The following is a 21,926-nucleotide window of genomic DNA, read 5'->3' on the forward strand; positions in this document are numbered from 1 at the left end:
ACGTTTTTTATTCAAGTGTCACTGATGAGTCTATTGTAGACGAGACGTACAAAATTTAAATTCTGGTATCTATGATGAGTTTATCTATATCATTCATTCAGTTTTCATAAAAATTGTCGAAGTACAGGTGCTAAAATGTAGAGTCTCACAGAATACGAGTTAACGTTGGATCAACAACTTTGCGCAACAGATGACACAAATGTTGTCATTCCCTTAACATTGAATAACTTTAAATAAATATCATTTGTAAAAGGTCTTTCGATCAAAGATCGAAAAAAAGCATTTCGCCTTGGTCTTTATTTGACCGTTTTAACTTTTTTTTATTCGAGCTTCACTGATGAGTCTATTGTAGACGAGACGTACAAAATTTAAATTCTGGTATCTATGATGAGTTTATTTATAACATTCATGTAAGGTTTCTAAAAAATTGTCGAAGTACAATAACTGTTTGAGACTTTTACATTTATTTAAATATACCGATTATTTAATGTCATATCTTTTTGGTAACAATTCATCAGTGTTATGATTAGAAATAAGTGATTGTTTATGTTGTTACTTTTCTCTGACTTCCTTTCTTCGCACCTGAAAAAAAAAAAATCGAATTTGAAAATTATTTAGAAATTTTCATTTTATTCAGCTGTGTCCTTGCCTATTTAAATGAATGTACTGCATAAGAGGTATTATTTTATCTTTAAATAAATAGTTAAAGATTATGTTTATCTAAATTATGCAAAGGAATGAAATAGATCAATATGCCTTGCTTACCATTTCCGGAACACTAGAGATCATAAGCGGTTTTTAGTAAGGTTTGTTTTGCCTTTAGTTTTTAGGTTGTTTTTGTCGTTTTGGGGGATTTTTTTACATGATGTTTTCAAATTGTCTTTTAATAGTTTGTTTAAAAATCCTATTGGTATCTTCCGCCCCTCTTTTCCTTTTTTCTTTACATGATAGAACAAATACTTATTTGTTTACAAATTCATACCTATATGTATTGCCACCATGGGATCATCTGAACTACTCCTGATATTGAAATGAGCGGTTCCATCTCCATTCACATGCACTTCTGTACCAGTGCATTTGCTACCATCATAACTTCCGGATATAACATCACAGTAAGTGCCTTGTGGGAGTCCAGTTTGTAAATTTCTATTCAAATCAGACGTTTCTACATTTATCGCAATGAATCCTTTATTTCCCCTGGAAAACGCTATTTGGTAGTTACCATTATCCCACCAATGTTGCATATTGGTTCCCATTACAACATTTCTGAATGCCACCATGTTATAGATTTCACGCCATCTATGCTCGCACACCTGTAAAATAAGCGATGGTTTTATGGTTTGAGGGCAACTGTTAAATGACAACTGCGTCCTTCTTATTTAAATAAACAAATGTTTTTCAAACTTTTAAAGTTTTCTTTTAGTGTTTATGTTGGCCAGTAAGTAACCACCAATTCATCTTCAATTGGGGCGCATTTATTTTCTATAAATTAGTTGAGCAGATGTCTTTAAAAAAACATTTCAGAAGCGAGGAAAACAAAAACAACAGTTTGTTTTCATTTATTAACGAGTTACAAACAAACCTGTTCCTGTATGTTTGTGTAAAAAAGCAATTCGTTTTGTATTAAAGTGAAAACATATCTTTTGCTAGTAGAAATAATGCCATGCCCTCATAAAGATGAATGATCAGTCGGAATAGCAGTCGTAAATCAAATTGATTGCGTCTTAATCTAACTAGTTTTTGAACATTATGGCACAAATGTGTACTTCTAGTTTATCATGTATATTTGTGCATATATTCGATTCAAAGTGGAAATAAATATTAAAGAAAACATGTGTTCCAGGTTCGAAAGATTAACCCATAATGATCCACAATGCATGTACAGATTGTAATTTGTGCTCCTATGAATTCATTGGGGTGGATTTAGAAAAAAAATATAGTATACACTCCGACTCATTCTTATACAATTATACAAATGTCTTTTGTAACGCATTTGGATAATGCAAGTCAATTCATCAATCGATCTGTATGATTATAAAAGCTATCAATTGGATATTTTGTCTCTTCAATATAAACACCATAGTTCTTCTTATTTCAATTATAAATCTGTTATTTCTTACGAGTTTGTAGCCATAGTTTTATTATCTACTTAAAATGTAAACATAACATACCCAACCATTGCCACAGCTTAAGTCTGATATCGATCCCCAGTTAACATTCTTTGTAGACATATCTCCGTTATGAGGAGGTCCTTCGTCGGAACTATATAATATATTTGAACATTTTATTGTTTTTTCTCATTTGCCTAAGAATTTGTATTAAAACAATCAACCAAAATGCATGTAGTTGTACTTCAGATTGTAAATAAAAATTCAAAAGAAGCACAAACAAGCAACACTGCAAAACATTTTTATGATCGCATCTTCGTTTTACCTCACATTATATATTTTTTTCAAATGAATTATTTACATATGCTGAGAATATAAGTTTAGGCAACTGGGGTTTACCTGATGTTCGAATCACGTAAATGGATTAAGAAAAGACACAAATAGGTAACAAACAAAACCTAAAGGTATCGCACGAACTACGGAATGACTGAGAACGAGTGCATTGTCAGGGTAAGCGTTTTCTGCTATTTATGCATCATCTGCAAAAAAACAAACTCATTTCAAATTTCCCAATCAGGAATAGGGCTAAAGTAGAGGGCTATTCTATATTCTAAAGACCTACGTCCAAAAAACTTGTCACTAGTGAGTCGAGACAATAACACATCGTATCGGTCAACCAATTCGTGATGGTGACCTGAACATTTATTAAGTGGCGGTTTCAGTCGTACTTCCTGTGTCATCGTGTTTGAAAATATGAAGTATGGGTATGCAAGACTCGATTAAATATAACATGTAAAATCGCTCCATGTTGACGTAGTCTATTAACCGTATTTTTTATGAAAGTTGATACACACTATTTTGTGGGATAGATAATGGTTAAATAAGTGATGAGTCTTACATTGCAAATATGTTTTTTATGCGTGAGAAAAAATGAATAGTCTGTGTAAGAATGGAATTTATTTTAGAAAACAACAAGAATGTGTCCATAGTACACGCACTATCATTTTCTATGTTCAGTGGACCGTGAAATTCGGGTCAAAACTCTAATTTGGCATTACAATTAGGAAGATCATATAATAGGGAACATGTGTACGAAGTTTCAAGTTGATTTGGGCTCCAACTTCATCAACACATACCTTGACCAAAAACTTTATCCTGAAACGGGCACTATAATTTCCCATGTTCAGTGGACCATTAAATTCGACTCAAAACTCTAATTTGGCATACAAATTAGAAATATCCTATCATAGGGAACATATGTACTAAGTTCCAAGTTGATTGAACTTCAACTTCTTCAAAAACTACCTTGACCAAAAACTTTAACCTGAAGCGGAACAGGCAGACGAACAAACGTACGAACCAACGAACCAACGAACAGACGCACACACCGAAAAACATAATGCCCCTATGCGGGGCATGAAAAAATGGTTGATTTAAGCTTACCAAAGATTTAGAAAATTATGTAACTGAAATAAGGACTACTTTCTCGATAGAATAACATATAAGATAAATTACACGTAGTTGTTGTAACTGTTATTTTCCGTTCAGTTATAAAGTTCTGAGAACAAATTTACTTTTGACATAGAAAGCTTCTTTTTTTCTCGACACCAAAGCTCAAATGATATTTAGACATGTCCTGTGATTTTTCTATTATTTTTTTATCGGGGGCGGGATAGAAGTCACTGACTAATAGTTTAACGTCCTTAATTTTATCAAATGCAATATTTCTTAGAACGGATAGTCTAATCATCATCAATTTACAATTTAATGAAAATGTGGCCAAGCCTAGCCTAGGGATTTAAGTACACAACCCTCCCCTTTTAATTTACTTATAGAGAATGAATAATGGAACATAGAAATGGATAATTAAAATCACCTGCCAAAACTGAAACTGCTCATCACTCTTGTGAAACCATAAGGATGTGCCAACATGAAGGCAGTTGCCATTTTATATCTTTTCGGGTCGCTGTGTGTCAGTACACCTCCTGAAAAAAACAATATCACTGTTTATTAAAATTTTAAGTAGTGCCATTAAAAAAAATTCTCTACTGACCCCTACTTTTCTTTCCAGAATTTTATTACATATAGTTTAAAAAGCCACATTTGAAAATGCTATGAAATCCTTGTTATTTTTTAAGAAAAAGGGTGCCTGTGTTAAATGTATGAACAGTCTAGAGAATATAATTTCCCGCCAAATAATCAATGGCTTATATGTCGAAAACAAGCATACGGTCCCTTAATTATTTAAATACATGTAATAGGTCTGTAGCAGTCTTAAGACAACAAATGTATGTCTGGTCTATCAAAAACGAAGTTAACTTGCCTATATGCTTAAAATTTCATACGTGATATCGAATTTGAACTAATTGATTTTTTGGCATATTCAAATTCCTTCAAACTGTCAAAATTCAATATATATTATACAATATATAAAAATATCATCTAAGGAGACGTGGTATAATTGCCATTGAATCCGACGACTATTCATACCAATCTATAGACAACCATATGAACAATTACAAGTCACATTACGACTTTAGCAATGAGAAAATCCCATATTGGAAACCTATGTTTGACAAAAAGGAACGAACAATTTTATTAATACTTAAGAATGTTCGCTACTCTATTCAAACAAGGCCTAAAACACATTCATACAATATATGTGTCATCCAAATTCATAACATGTGCAAAATGTTAATATGATTCAAATAATAAGCATTCAGTTCCTAACGAATAATAAATACAAATTTTAGATATACCCACCTCCCCCGCCATGTCCTCTCTGGTTGTCATGGTTGTCAATGAATACGACCACGTCAGTTGTTTTTGGCATACTCCATGCCTCTCCCCAGGTCCGTAAATATTTTGCCGCATTCTGTCTTCTGAACACTTGCGCAAGTTTAATTCCAAAGATGAAATTCGTAACACGTGCAAATCCTGTGTATTCCGATGCGCTGATAGCTTCACCGCCCATATCAATTACCTCTTGGAAGACAAAAGGTCTCGGGGAACCAGGAAAATACTGTGAATTTAAACCATGAAGCTTTCCATATATATTTTGTAGATCACCGGGCCACATGTGTTTAGCAGCATCCACTCGGAAACCAGCAACACCTATAGAGATAAGGTGATTCATATATTCTGCGATCTTGCTTCGTACGAACTCTTTTCCTAGTTTTAAGTCTGTCAAGGACACCAGACGACAGTTTCGTACTTCATCTTTGTTTCCATAGTTATGGATATTCATATCTCCAGAATGGCATTCATTGTTTCCGTTGAAATCCCACGATGAAAAAGGAACGCCTGGGTAACTCAGGGCGCCACCATCCCAGTGGGATCCGCCTGTTCCTGTTCCCTGCCCACCGGCTCCTGTCATATGGTTTATTACAGCATCCACGTAAATCCTAGAGGAAATTTAAACATATTGATTTCGTAATAGTTTGCCCATTAAGAACGCAATATATTTGATTTCGTTTGATATTCCTCAACATAGAAGAAATAAACAACGCAAAAGGCAAAAAAAATAGATGCATGCTACTGCCGCATGTATATGAATTTCTTTAATAATACGTATGGATATTATGCTGTACTGCCAGTCAAACCATCCTTTTGAGAAATACTTCAGAGATCAACAAGCTTTTTATTACGACATGAAAGCTTGTAACTAGTGTACGCCCTGTAGCTAAAATAACATATCCATTCATGTTATCAATTGGTCAGTGATTCATAAATGGTTTTATACTATCGATGGGAGAAAATCTGAAGTTTACATAGATCATATAGTTACCAAACGATACCGTATGTTGCCTTCGATTTCTGTTTGAAGGTTTCTGTCTCATTCATTATAAAATAAATGTGTAATTGCAAACGACAAGCTCTTTAGGCTTACTAATGATACTTAATAAGAGCGTATGAATGACAGAAGATCACAGTTACAATTAGCTTGATAATTTTCTCACCTCACATTAGCTTTATTACATCTCTGTACCATATCAGTGAACTGAGCCTTGTTACCACTTCTTGTGACTAATTTATAACTGACAGGTTGATATCTTTCCCACCATGGTCGATTTGGTGATGTCACAACACGGTTCTCGTTTGGCGGAGAAACCTTAATATATCATAAAAATATAACAATACTGAAAGTTTGATTGAATGGTTGATTAATTGATTGATATATTGATGTTTAACGCCACTTTCACCACTACTGTGCTATTTCGTGGCGGTCAGTTTTTTTTTGTATAGGTGGAGGAAACTGGAGTGCCCGGAGAGAAACTCGAACATCGGTAGGAAAATTGATAAACCTAGTCATCTAAGATATGAGTCGTGCGAATTCGAACTCACAACTTCAGTGTTGACAGACTAGTGACACAATACGTTGAGAGAAGATGTCGTAAAAATTAAAGTACTGATACATGTATAAAATTGAGATGTGGTATCAACGTCAAATGAGATACCAATTCACAAGAGACCACACAACTGAATGTAAGTCAGCTTAGGTTTTCGTACTGCATACAACAATGCGCAAAAACCGTACAGTATTAAGTATAATAAACCCCGACATAACAACGGCCCAATTTGTGCTTGAACAATAATCGACAACAAAATCTGAAAGACAGTCATCAACGACAACAATGAATAACAGACTCCTTACTTTGGCCTGGCTCCTAAAAAAGGTGGTTGTATTAAACGTTTTTAATCCTGTCCTAACCGGGAAAAGTAGTGTAACAGCACAACATAAGAACAAACTAAAAAATATTTTAAATTCAAAGGGTTTGACATATCAGATCTAAACAAAGCAGATCAAACGACAAAAAGAACAAAAGACACTACAAACTGGTTTAAAGAGTACAAGTAGTTGAAATAATTAATTCGAAAACTTTGACGTGCGCCATCACAAGTTGGTTGACCGTTGTGGACTATTTGTTTCTCAGATTACGAATAATATGTTCTAAATGTATAAACCACTATTCCGTCCTCTTTTTCTCGAATGTGACTCAACGAACTTGACTTAATATCGAGTTTGTACTTACATGAGCAACACGACGGGTGCAAAATGAAGAGAAAGATCTGATTACAGTTCCGGATCACCTGATATAACCTACCGTGTTGCTCAGTCGTTAGTTTTATATGTTGTTTTTTGTGTACTGTTGTTTGTCGTTTTTTTGTTATGACATTGTCAGTTTTTTTTCCGACTCAATTAGAATATCTCTCATGTATCTCTCACCTCTTTTTTTACTGAAAGTTAGGTTCACATCAATTTATAAATAAATCATGTTTTCCTATATAAGCTCACCAATCAGTACAGATCACATACTAGGTGATCACGTGTCAAATCTGCATAATAACTTTATAACTCAATTTATTTAAGTGATGTAGTAGACCGCCATTCTTTATTCGATCGTAATGCAACGTTTACATTTATTTCTAATCATAACATTATAATTTAAAGATGTATTGAATTTGAGAAAATGGTAAGCTTATGTTCCTTCTGATTTAAGTTTACCAGGTGTACATGTACTAGATAGTGCTTATCTGAATGAACGTTAATGATATCAATACTAAAATTAGTTGCAAAAGGTTAGAAAGTATGTGTGAATTAATGCACTTAATATTTCTAACAGACAGACTATCTTTACATGATCACTGACATAAACTAAAAAAAATTTGTGAATCTACCGAAGTATGTCCTTTATTTTGTCACTATAATACACATGAAGTAAAATAGCTATCTTTCTGTATTTACTTTATTATTATTTTAACTAGATATTAGTAAGTTAATATTATTCAAATTATCATTATGGTTATTATATTGTTATTATTATCATTATTATTATTATTATTATTATTATTATTATTATTATTATTATTATTATTATTATTATTATTATTATTATTATTATTATTATTATTATTATTATTATTATTATTATTATTATTAGTAGTAGTAGTAGTAGTAAAAGTATTATAATTATCATTATTATTATTATTATTAATTAGGAGTTACAAGAACTCAAAATTGAACGAAATTGAGTCAAACTCTTTTGTAATACCAATCCAGACTCAGTAGAAAATGTCAATATATAAACATAATTAAAACAAACTAACAAACCAAATAAAACCACTCTTCAAAGACAAATATGTATGAAAATATATAGAGGATAATAATAAAAAAATCAATAAGAAACCAATCGCAAAAAAAAGACAATACAAAATATTGGTTTATTCACAAAAACAAAGTTTCGAAACATATCGTTTGTCTGATACGTACTGAAAATGTTGTTCATTTAATCTCAAATGTCTTTTTTCTTAAATTTGCTATGATCAATTGCAACTGCTTTAAACTTAATATTTCTTTTAAAATGAATGTTCTTAAATCTAAGACTCCTGAAACATATCAAAATTCGTCTGCATTGATCTTTTGCTGTTTTTTGTTTTACTTGCTTTGTACATTTTAACAGTACCTGTACGCCACAGTAACCGTATGGTCCAAGAAATCTCTCGCATTCTGCTGCAATATCCGACCATTTCCATTCAAAAAGATGAACAATGGTGTGTCTTCCAGGAGCACAATTAGGATTACTCCATGTTCCAGCAAACACTGATTAAGATAAATCAATAGTTAAGGTGGTACCCAACACCTTCACTAAAATTAATTTAGCTCGTTCAATTTTCATAAAATTTTGACAAATTATTTACTTCGACCCTTTGACAAAAATATAAAAATTTACAAAAATTTGAACCAACCGTTTTATCAGAAAAAATACACTGGTTATATAGCATTTTGTCAAACACTTATTTTGATCATTGAAAAGCTTAGTATTCCCTTAAATGACAACACAACGTAATTAAAAAGTTTAGCTGATTTTACAGAGTTATCTTCCTGTAGTGTTAGGTACCACATTAAGAAGGCCTTGAACAAACACGTTTAACCTTTATTATCGTTTGCATTTCGAAAAATGTTTTTTTCAAAAAGTTATAGATCTTACCAGGACATTGCAGTATAAATGTTGAAGGGAGTGAATGTAAGGGTTCTCAGTTTGTTATAATGGGGAAGAATTGCGCTCCAATCATGTTTGACCACGCAACATTCTTTAAGTGCTTTTCCAAACCACTGTATTTCAGTGGTTGCTGTCAGTTGCTCCTTTCCATATTGTATTATGTTGATTGTATATATAAGAACTATTCATACCGTTTGTTTTCTTATCCTATGGATGTTGGCTCCTCTTGTTTTTGAATTTTTGTCAGATATTCAGCACCCTCTGGTTTCATCCGTTTAGTGATATTGAAAAAATTGCCCACTTACCCCTACTTTTCTTTTCATAATTTTTTTACATGTAGCGTAAAAGGCCATAATTGAAATCTTATAAAATCTTTGTTATTTTTTTTAGTTTTTTAAAGAAAAAAGGTGCCATAATAATTGTAAGAAAAATCTAGAGAAAATCATTTCCCGCCAAATTTTCAATGTCTTATATCTCAGAAACTAGCACACAGACTCTTAATTTTTTCTGTTTTTTTACATCCTTTATGTATATACTTTCAATTTATAACAGTCTTTCAAAAAGGCTTGTTATTTCAAAACAGAGTAGCGAACATCCTTAATAGTTTCACATTTTTTTTTCATTCCGGGAGCTTTTATCATGTTTATAGCTTACTATGTGTAATGTGATTTGCTCATTGTTGTATTCCATAATATGTACTATAAAAGATGTAAAAGTGCAGCATACCACATCTGCTTAATTTTACATTGTGTTTAATAGAAAGTGGAAGAAAATATTTAAAATTAGATTTTGCTTACGCTCTGCATAGAGATATTGACAGGTTTAAGTTCTTCCTTTGTTAAAACGAGCATCGAGCATGACTTATAATAATTATCTTGTGAACTGATATTTAATGACGAAAACATATGTTTTGCAAACTGACGTGAATGACTTGTTCTTTCAATTTCAGTTTAATTATAGACGACGTGAACATGCAAAAGTAATTAGATCATGTTAATCTTCTGTTAATTGTTACATGGTGAAACATTACAAAACTAAATTCTATATACATTGGTACACTGTAACTGACTAATTTGACAATTGAAAAGGCGCACATTTGCCGAATAACTTAATTTGACCGAATGGTTACTGCGTGATTTTTAACTAGTTAGTTGTGGGTGTATCATTTTGGTTCCATGAAAAACCTTAAATATATTATGTATTACCTGAGGAACAAATACTAAGTAAAGATATCCAGGTAGCTAACATGGCGTTCAAAAGACCTGAAATTCCGGATATTGTAAAGTTCTTATCAGACCTTTGTCTGATATGCAGTCTATCGATTACGAATTTTGGACGAAGTCAAAGGGCTTTCAGGTAGACACATTCAAAATTATAGGTTACAAGTTAGGTCGTTCTTAAAATTTTTACGTAAGTTCTGCTCGTTCGTGTTTTTAACAATAATGATAAAGATCATCAGCTGATCTTATAAAATTTTCTTATTTTGAACTTTCAAGGCTTTGCATGTGCCTTATCGTTTAAAAAAAACATACATTAACATGCACTCAATTTCTAGAAGCTAACATACATCTACATATGCTATATGCTAGAGGGAAAAATCTTAGTGAAATGCTATCATGAAATTCATTCTGACTGGATACGAACGACTTATTAAATAAGTTATTTTAATTAAAACTTGTTCATGCAAACCTCTCATAGTGATTAAGCGAGAATTTAAAAAAAAAATAAAGGATGAATGCTTCGGATATATCAGTTTAAGATATTCGCCTGAAAGATTGTGGAAACGCATATATTTTTTTTAAATCTATCAACACCTAATGTACGTTAATTTTGGAAAATTTTTCGTCACTTTTTTTGAAAACTCCGCCGTCTTTAATGAAAATACCACTTGTGAAGTATGGCAATATTACTGTTTAATCATATAAAGATATCCTGTCTGTAAGACATATTTAGTGTATAAATTCACACAGACTGTCTAACCTTTTGGAACTAATTGTATTACTGATATTAATAATGTTCATTTAGATAAGCAGATAAGCACTAAATATTTAAACGTACGTTAAAACGGAGTCGGACTTACATATATATATTAGCCTCAAATCTATGCCCGGTCTCAAATGTCCTTTACTCAAATATGTGTCCTTTTCATATTGCATCATATACGTCCCAAATTTATGTCCTTTTTCTTTTCAAATCTGTGTCCTTTTGAACAAATATTTTGACGTGAGAATCAACAAGACGACATTGCGTAAAGGGCATGACGGCGAAGCAGGACACGATCGAAGATGAATGAAGCATTAAATCAAGCAATAATAAAATCGGTATGGATCGATGATTGTGTTTACAGCCTATACTTTAAGGTATGGGTTTACATTAGTGATGAAGGCCGTACGGTTGATGACCATAAGGTGCTTATATTCATCGCCTTTATAAATGGTATCTGGTAAATGTTTTTTGATGTTTTTTGTTTGTTTTTTGCCATGGCAGTGTTAGAATGTTTTCGACTTATGAGTTTGAATGTCAATTTGGTGTCTTTAGCCTCTCTTAAACTGTCGTCCATTTACCACTAAATCCTGATTGATTCGACTTACAAGCACATCAATTATGTAAAAAAAAAACAAAAAAAACCTGTTCTTAGCTCTTCAACTTCGTACTTTATTTGGACTTTTTAACTTTTTTAATTCGAGCGTCATCAATGAGTATTTTTTTAGACTGGCGCACACAATTTCAACCCTGGTATCTATGATGAGTGCATTTAGAGGTCGCAACCGTATATTTCCTTTCAATACAATTAAAAACTCTGGTAATGGCAATCACAATGAATCATGTAAAGCAATTATCCAAGCTTAATTTAATAAATACATATATTATCTTTTTAAAAAAGTAAGAACAGTCTTACTAGTCTTATCAGGCTCCAACTATTAATCTCAAAATGAAAATAATAAAATTGAGAAAGGAAATGGGGAATGTGTCAAAGCGACAACAACCCGACCATAGAGAAGACAACAGCCAAAGGCCACCAATGGGTCTTCGATGTAGCGAGAAACTCCCGCACCCGTAGGTGTCCTTCCGCTGGCCCCTCAAAACATCTGTATACTTGTGCAGTGACAATGGACGTCATACTAAACTCCGAATTATACACAAGAAACTGAAATTAAAAATCATACAAGACTAACAAAGACCAGAGTCTCCTGACTTTAGACAGGCGCAACATTGCGGCAGAGTTAAACATGTTTATGAGATCTCAACCCTCCCCCTTTACCATTGAATATCAAAACATTACAAGCAGATTACTTTAGTATGCTGTACGAGTACTTAGCAAGGTTAGTTGTGTATGTGCTCAGTACCTACGTTATCTTATGAGGCAAGAACGTTCAACCTGATTTATTCTTATGTGCGTTATGTTATTGCACCACTAGGTGGGTGTTTAGTGCTTCCAAAACAGTCACATTCTTTTCCTCCTGTCCACAATCAAGAGCCACTAATTCAGATAGATTCGTAAGTGTTATCTGCCATAATAATTCAATATAAATATGTCAGTAAGGTTTTTAATTCTTTTGAGTTGTCCATTATATCGTCATGCCACTGAGTGAACAAGATAGTATTGAAATTGAAGTTTAAGATCCACTATTTCTATGAAATCAATATTCCACAGCTTAAGAGTGCATGTACATGTACAGACAGAATTGTGTCTTAAAATCAGTATAATCATTGTCAAAATTCTTCAATAATATAATGCATTTAAAACAAAACTCATGTAACAAATGTTGTTTATGATAATATAGTCTTGTTCTGTTAACATATATTCCCAACATTTTCGTTTCACATGTTCCGGGTTAGAGCTTAAACACAGCAATAAAACAATATGTAAACTCCATCTTATCATAATACATTATTCCATACACCTTGCAATATTTCCTAAATTATTACAAATTTAAAAAGCTGTATGTCCAATGGAGTCCTCGTATTTTGCAATTGTTGTAACTGTTGTCAAGTTACTAGGAATTTGTGCATCATGCTTTCTACCAAAACATAACTCCGTCAATGACATTCTCAGATCCCTGTTTCCTATCCCGTAAATCATCGGATTAACTGTAGAATTGAAATAAGCAAGAAACACAACAGGATACCAGTATGACGGATATCTGGAAGAAATGCATTGTTCAAAAACAGCAACAGTGAAAGGTGTCCATGATATTATGAAATACCCGACAGTTACTATTAATACACCGACAATTTTCAACTCTCGTATGTTGTAAGTGCTTTTCTGTTTACATATTTGAACATTTATACACCGAATTTCCATGGCATGACGACAAGCTATTTTTAATATTATTCCATATAAGACAGTCATTATTATACAAGTAGTGCCAATTACTGTGAAAACAAATGCAATATAAGGACAGGAAAGTAGATCAAGCGTAGAGCATGATTGGTCGGAAGCGTTTCCGGTAGAAAACAAGTCCGAATTTGTAAAGGGTACTACAGACACACAAAGTGGAAAAGTCCAAGCAAAGACAATCAATACGGCAACTCTATTTTTTGTTATAATATTAACATAACGAAGCGAGTACACAATTTTCACAAATCGTTCCAATGCAACAACCAGCAAATGAAGTATGGATACAAGTGGTATATATATCATCATGACCTGGTGTGCTAAGCAACCATACCCAACAATAGTAAAAGTTGTCTGTAGAGTATGGGCTACTTCTACAGGTGCTATTGTCGCTCCTAATAAGAAATCGCTGATTGACAGACTGGCAATGATAATGTTACTATTCGTGCGAAGACGTCGTTTACGAAATATAATCCAAACAAGCAGTCCGTTCGTTGAACAAGACGATATCCCAAGTACGACATATGCAACATGCATATAGGGAATCGTACTGTAAACCATGGCTGTTTTCTATTTTATAACCGGTAACTTTTGTTTCATGCGATTATACAGTCTGCAATATTTATGGAAAATTGTTTGTATGGTAACTATACAGATATTCCAGTCGTTAAATCACTGAGATCTGAAGATTCAAATATGAATTTCAAATTAACTGTTTTGATATTTAACAAACTACATGTACTAGTATCTATTTAATTTGTTCCTTATGTGTTCGGAGAATTGAAAATAGCTCGCTCTTCATTCTTAGACTACTAATGATACGGATATTATATCTATTGTTAAATATAAGATTCACTGTTGGTTTTGTAATGACGAACCATAATTTATCGCGTTCCAGACAAAGATTCCTTATCTACGTTGCAAAATAAGGTTTTGTATGGTCTTTAATTCTGTCACGTGCTCTTGGAAGAATGTTCAACAGGATGCATTTCAAATGTCACATCCAATTAATTCCTTTTAAAAGTATCCTGTTACTTTGAAGCATTTACGTGAGCAAAGCGTTTCAATTGAGGTTCCTGAAGGCATTATTGCTCTTTCTCATTTCTTTATAATGTCTAATACTATGTTCACAAATTCATTGAAAATGATTAAATTATTGTTAAAACGAAAATTAACAATATTGTATAAATTTTTAATTGAAAATGCCTGTGTTTGGAAAAGTTATGTTTCTTTTGCTTCAGATATTCGTGTAAATCAAATGTGCATTGACAGTATTTTACCACTTAATAAATTACTTTTACATAATTTTATATTTTGTAATGGAGTTATCACACGTTTTGCATACGTTGATAGGAATCCTTAATCCAAGCCTGATTGCCACGGTGATTTTGTCTTTATTTTCATAAAAATGCAACAATGATTTGTGTCCTAAAATATTATTATAAAAAGAATTGTTTTCGTTTAGATTCATCTAATACATTTTCTTAGTGGTATCAAAGAAAATAATTTTAATCGCACCAATATTTGTTTTCCCTAAATTTGAGTTCGGAATGATATTTCTATTGCTCTACCAATAGAGTGACTATTTAGGGGGAACAAAATAAAAGAATAACAACAAGATAAGAACTGAGCAATCTAAATTACTGAATTGAAGTACAGACGACAGAATGGCTAAAATGAAAATGTTAATAAGGCAAAGAATTGCACCAAAACATGGGCAAAAAAGTTCTAAGCGATATGAATCTAGCTCTGAATGCGGAGATAATTTCTTGTGCTCTGGTCGGGTAAGGAATTATTACTCTACGAGCGTCACCAACCGTATCATTCCGCAATCCTCGGTAGAATCCGCTACTCTCTTTCTATGATACGGAATCGGCCGAGTTGAGACGAATGAGGGTATACATTATGCAATGCAAATGACTGGTATTTGACATATGCTCATTCGAGTTACTGCTGTCGTATGTTTACATTTTAACTAACACACACAGACACAAACATTCCCACACAGGTATATATTTATTTTCCTTAAAAGAGGTTTTGCTATACCGCAATCTTGTCATTGTGACAGCAACAGCACACTAAAATCTGAAAAAAAAACATATGAGATTAACAAACGGTCTTAAAAAAAAGACATATGTCCAAACCCAAGGCCAATTGTTTCTTTATTTTATTGACGTATACTATTCAAAATCTCCCATTACATCCTCATTTAAAACTTATTTCAAAGCAAGCGATATCAATAATAAACGGAAATTTGTGAACAGAAAGAAGATGAAACCTTTATACCTTTGCACGTACGCAGCATATTAAACTCATTAGCTATCATAACATTTAAATGGTAATTAAATATTTTTTTATGTTGCAGACTCGATAAGAACGAACAATAGATATACAACACGCCAAGGAATTAATCATCTATATAAGATAGACGGAATTCATAAAAGTTAGCTACACAGGGTGTTGATATATTTATTTTATTTACTCTGTCTGCTTATATAGGTAAAGGAAGATGTGGTGTGAGTGCCAATGAGACAACTCTCCATCCAAATAACAATTTAAAAATTAAACCATTATAGGTTAAAGTACGGCCTTCAACACGGAGCCTTGGCTCACACCGAACAACAAGCTATAAAGGGCCCAAAAATTACTAGTGTAAAACCATTCAAACGGGAAAACCAACGGTTTTATCTATATAAACAAAACGAGAAACGAGAAACACGTATATATTACATAAACAAACGACAACTACTGTACATCAGATTCCTGACTTAGGACAGGTGCAAACATTTGCAGCGGGATTTAACGTTTTAATGGGCCCAAACCTTCTCCCTTTTTCTGAAACAATAGCATAATATCACAACATAGAAAAACATACGATAAAATATCAATTGGCAGACTTAACTCAATCAAAAAACGTATGATTACACAATGAACGAATAAATTTGATCTGCGATATCTGAATACAAATGCACAGTTAAAGAGGGACGAAAGATACCAGAGGGATAGTCAAACTCATAGATTGAAAATAACTGACAACGCCATGGCTAAAAAATAAAAAGACAAGCAGACAAATAATAGTACAGAAGACACAACATATAAAAACTAAAGACTAAGCAACACGAACCCCACCAAAAACTAGGGATGATCTCAGGTCCTCCGGAAGGGTAAGCTTTTTGAATTGGGTATTTTTTTTTCACATGGATCTAATTGAAACAATGCAAGCATGAAAAGTCAATACAAGGTTTGAACTTTAGTCGCTACCTTTTTATTTTGTAAGCTTTTTGAATTGGGTATTTTTCTTCTCATGGATACCAGCCAATTATACTTAAAATATTGTTATTAGAATACCTTCTTTGTTGTTGCTAATATCGACTTAGTAGAGTGCAAATATGCTGGTGAACATAGATTAGCTTCAATTTGAATAGACATATCTGTAGTACTTTCAAAAATGGCTTACATGTGTATATGGTCAATATTAGATGTTTGTGTTTACCTCATAATTAGGTCTTTCCACTATTCTGTTGAGAGACCTATTGTATTTGTTCTGATTATAATTATTCTTTTTGTTCTGTCGTTAAATTTTTGTTTCACCATATCTCGCTTCGATATTTCTTAAATTGTGTCGTACAGTTTATGCGCTTTTAAATTTCAGCCTGCTCAGCCGAACAATTTTCTGTGTAAGAGTTAAATCACCATTTACTGTTTATCTTGTGTGTACATCTCCTTCGTAACAAAAAGATATTGACAAAATTCTTTTTCTAAATTGTTCTTTACAACCGTAGGAATTTTTGGCTGGTGTGGATCGAAGCGATCCAGTGAAATCTTAACGGAGTTATCTACTTTTACCATATAAATTTGTCGTATAAACTAAGAGTCTTTTAAGTTGAGGTCCTTGGGTCAAAACTTAGAAAATGAGGTCAAGGTCAAAGTCAAGATCATGTTCGCAATTTTGACTTTTGATTGCTTTTGCAGTTTCTCTGATACTTTTAAAGATATATATAAAAGAAAAATGTTTGCTTTATTGTGATGAAGGTAGAACACATTTATTATAAAACAATCTAATGACATCTTAATGGAGTTATTGCTCCTGAAATGTTTGTATTTAAGGTAACTGATTATAACTTCTACTTTGTTCATTTTAAAGCCATTGAGTCTTTTACAAAATGTTGGGTGACATATGACCTTGAAAAAATATCAGCTGAAAGTGATCCTTGAGTAAACTGGAAGTAGCAATTATAAGCATATATAAACATATCACTAGAGACCGTATGTGACCACAAATTAACCGGAAGTTGCTAATTATCTCCTTCATTATAAGCAAAAGTAAATAGAAACCATATATCTTTGAAAAGGCATATATAAACATATCATTAGAGACCGTATGTGACCACCAAGTAACCGGAAAATGCTAATTATCTCCCTCATTATAAGCAAAAGTATATAGAAACCATATATTTTTAAAAAGGCATTTATAAATATATCACTAGAGACCGTATGTGACCACCAATTAACCGGAAAATGCTAATTATCTCCCTCATTATAAGCAAAAGTAAATATAAACCATATATTTTTGGAATCAGTGTATACAAAGCTATCATATGAGACCGGAATTGACATTTTCTGAACCGGAAAATGCAAATTATCTCCTTTTTTCAGTCAAAAGTATATGAAAACCATATATTTTTAGAATCAGTGTGAATAAAACTATCATTAAAGGCCAAAAGTGACATTTTCTAAAGAAAGTCAAAATTATCTTCATAATTTTAGACAAAGTATATAGAAAACACATATTTTTTGAAACCATTATGCACAAACCTATCATTGAACGCCAATAGTAACTTTGAGTAAACCGGAAGTAGCTTTTTATCAATAACATCGAAAATTGATATGGAAAGACCTTCAATTGTTCTCTGAACAATTGGTTTTTAATTTCTATTTTCTTTCGATCGAAGTACACAGAAATATTTCTCTGAGGTAAATTGTAAAAGAATTCGTAATGTTATCTCATTATTTTTAAAATATGCATAAATAACATTTGTTTCACTATTAACAAAACACAGGAACCTTTGTGCATGAATAAAAGAAATGTAAAAGAAGGGTGTTCGTCATATGGGAATGGTCACCTTAAAACAGAAAAAAACTAGAACAATCGATGTCCTGCATTCTGTCACATTTGGATTTCAAACTACTACACCATTGTCACAGTTTTTCAGTCTTAGGGATACGACTCGTCTATGCTTGTTCTCTCCCTTACAACATACGAGTATCTTGGTTACCTTTTTTGTCCATATTATCTGCCAAAGCAAAACAGATGAAAAGGCAGGGGAATATTCTAACGTCTCCTATGCCAGCTGATTCAATTTGGCTGTACGGGATATAAAAATACGCAACCACGTTCGGTCGGAATTTTCACGTTCAGTGCAATGCATTTTGTAGACATAGAACCACGTTCTGTATACAACTGAGAAACCTTGCATCATCTATTAGACAGGTACCTAACTGATGTTTTGCCAAATAAAATTTTAACCCCTAAACAAATTATATTTATTTTCAAGTGGCAGTCAAATGCCTTTATGTCGTACATTGCTGCAAAACCTACCTCATGCATTTATTCTCTATTTGTGCATGGAACATTTGCAACTGAGCATCAATAGATCTAGAGCAACAATCATCCGTCCGTCAAAAGATGTAGTATTGAAATCATTTAGGCGATAGTATATTTAACATCAGGAAATCCCTCATTATTAACATATTCTAACTATAACAATGTGCGTGATGACTTCATTATACTTGTATACCCATTAAATAATTTCCTTTCTTGTTCAAACCGTCTTTGAGAATTTACTTTTCATTGCTTTTAAAGACGCACAATTCAATTGATGATCTTAATATATATAAATTACCTAAACGTTAAACGTAAAATGTCTGGAAACCATTACCTTTCAAGCAGGACCTTAATATTCAGGATCTGATTGACGAAAATAACTATTTGAGTGATTAGCCTATGCGTGTAATGGTTTGTTATGTTCATCTATATTACTTGAAAGACATCGCAATTGTCTTTCTGAAAGTCAAAATATAGTTTTTAAACAATGTAGTAATAACAAATCAAAACAAATCAGCAATTTGGTGTTTCAAAATAATAACCTAGAGTTCATTATAATACATCAACTGTTTATTTATTACTAGGACTCGAGGACAAACAATTTAAACATACTTAATGTAAGCAAAATTGTTCATTATCATAATGTAAATGTCTTATGATTTAAGGTTTATTTAAAATTGCAGACATCGGCTAAATATTCCGGTGACCAGTGTCAAAATTTTCAAAACTTATTCTTCAGAACTACTACACGGCTATACCATATTTCGTTCGATAAGAAAATGTGTGTACTTTATAAATCAATTAGGTCGTCAAAAGAAAATATGGTGCAGGTTTTCAGAAATCAAGATCAAAGCCACTAACCATTCTCATGGGAAAAAACCATATTTAATTCTGATTTAGATACTCTCACGCAGTAGAATGATTGCAAACTTGTATCTGTTATCATCCTTATTAAATTTTTCATCAAAAAAAGGGGAAAAACCATCATCAAATGACTTTCCCGATGAAAACGTATGCGATTTTACAAAAAGGGGGAGGGAGTGATTTTCATTTTAAAAAGATATATTTTTTTCAAATAATATATACAACGGCCATCAAAACTATACAAAATGTATAGACAAATATGTTAAAATGTGTATTTGTTAATATACCTATCTATTATATCTCAATGAAAGTGGAAAATTTGACATTTAGGCATATAGGTTGAATTCGGTACATGCCAAACTGGCAAGAACTATTTTCAAAACAGACTTATATTTGAGTTAAATGATGGCATGACTTTTTTTTTAAAATAAAATGGATCAATAGGAACATAAACTATTTAAAAAAAAAAGTAAAACAACAAAAATGCCGAACTCCAAGAAAATTCAAAACGGAAAGTCCCTTTTGACAAAATTAAAAGGCCAAGCACATCGAACGAATGGAAAACAACTGTCATATTCCTGACTTGGTACCGGCATTTTCTTATGTAGAAAATGGTGGATAACATCTTGTTTTAAAGCTAGCTAAACTTCTCACTTGTATGACAGTCCCATAAAAGTCCATTAAATTGACAACAATGTGTGACCAAAACACACAGACATAATAAGACTAACATATAAAATAGACTAACAACTTTTAAAAGGCATTTTGATGACTAGAACCGCCTTTAATTCATTTAGATATTGTTAAAGTATCGCTTGTTCAATCCAAAACTTAGATAATCTCTTGTAAGCAGGATAATTTGATATCGCACTAAATATGCTAAAAACTTAACTTTAATGAGTTATTCAGACCTCAAATGACATCTGTATTATCATCAAGGTTATGACCCTTAGCTGGACTATATTTTTTCGTATGAGCAAGATAAAGCTTAAAAAATCACGAATATCAACTTTGGCCAAATTTTCACTATACAGATTGGGGCAGTCCTAACCTCTACAAAGTTAATTTAGAGCAGTCCTTATGACTGCTCATCTACTCCTGGTATCTGTGATGAGTTTATCTACGTTAATTTTAGAATATTTTAGCAGTCCTGAAAGTTCACGTTATCCTTATCAGAGCAGACCTAGATCTGATTTTCTGGGACTGCTACAGACCAGACCTGAGGACAGGTCAGCTTGACCAGACCAAACCTGTGGACAAGTCAGATTGACCAGACCAGACCTGTTGACAAATCAATTGAACCAGACCTGTTGACAGGTCAGCTTGACCAGACCAGACCTGTGAACAGGTCTCCTGTTAACCAGTCATATATACAAGTCTGTTAGTTGACACACCAGTCACGTCAGTCATGGAGACAGGTCTGCTTTTTATTCGGTCCTGTGTTTTCACTGTTCCGATATCGATACTCAAATGATAATCGTCAATCAAAGCAATCCCGTTTACCAGTTAACTTTGGATTATGTTAACTTTATCTTGAAGCAGACCAGACAAAAGTTAACTTGTATTATAAGAGGGCTGTTCCAGGTCAATGACTGCTTATAAAAGCAGACCTAGTTACAGGTTAACTTGTGTGTATGACTGGTTTTGGCACAGTTAACTTCGTCCAGAGTTATCTTCAATATTGGACCTGTCATAAAGTTAGCCTTTCGGTCAGTCACAAGTCTGCTTTTTAAGTAAACATGAATTCTATCCGAGGACCAGTTGGAGCACTCCTAAATCCTGTTCCAAGTTATCTTTCTCCGGTCATAAAGTATGGTCGTCAATTTAACTAGTTTTATAGGCTAGGTCTGCACTTATCTGTAGCTGTTAACGAATACGACAAAATTCAAAACCACAACTCCGAATAATATTGCTATTACAAATGTTTAGCTTCGGACATTTGACTTGTTCTGCAATGAAATAGAGTTCTGGTCCAATGTTTGGTTACAACATGAATTGTGCTTTTGTCC

General features: G+C 32.8%; 1 protein-coding gene across 1 annotated transcript; it reads right to left on the reverse strand.

The window, feature by feature from the left end:
• Window positions 1–520: 520 nt before the first annotated feature.
• LOC134691029 (alpha-amylase-like) lies at window positions 521–10,417 on the reverse strand. The gene is made up of 8 exons (XM_063551219.1): window positions 10,315–10,417; window positions 8,573–8,709; window positions 6,068–6,219; window positions 4,872–5,512; window positions 3,985–4,093; window positions 2,172–2,262; window positions 983–1,313; window positions 521–582 (listed from the first exon to the last, which is right to left on the reverse strand). The coding sequence occupies exons 1-8, from the start codon at window positions 10,355–10,357 to the stop codon at window positions 545–547; spliced, it is 1,542 nt and encodes a 513-aa protein (XP_063407289.1). The 5' UTR covers window positions 10,358–10,417; the 3' UTR covers window positions 521–544.
• Between the last annotated feature and the right edge of the window lie 11,509 nt (window positions 10,418–21,926).

Source organism: Mytilus trossulus, chromosome 11 (genome assembly GCF_036588685.1).
Source record: "Mytilus trossulus isolate FHL-02 chromosome 11, PNRI_Mtr1.1.1.hap1, whole genome shotgun sequence".
NCBI classification, from domain to species: Eukaryota; Metazoa; Mollusca; class Bivalvia; order Mytilida; family Mytilidae; genus Mytilus; species Mytilus trossulus.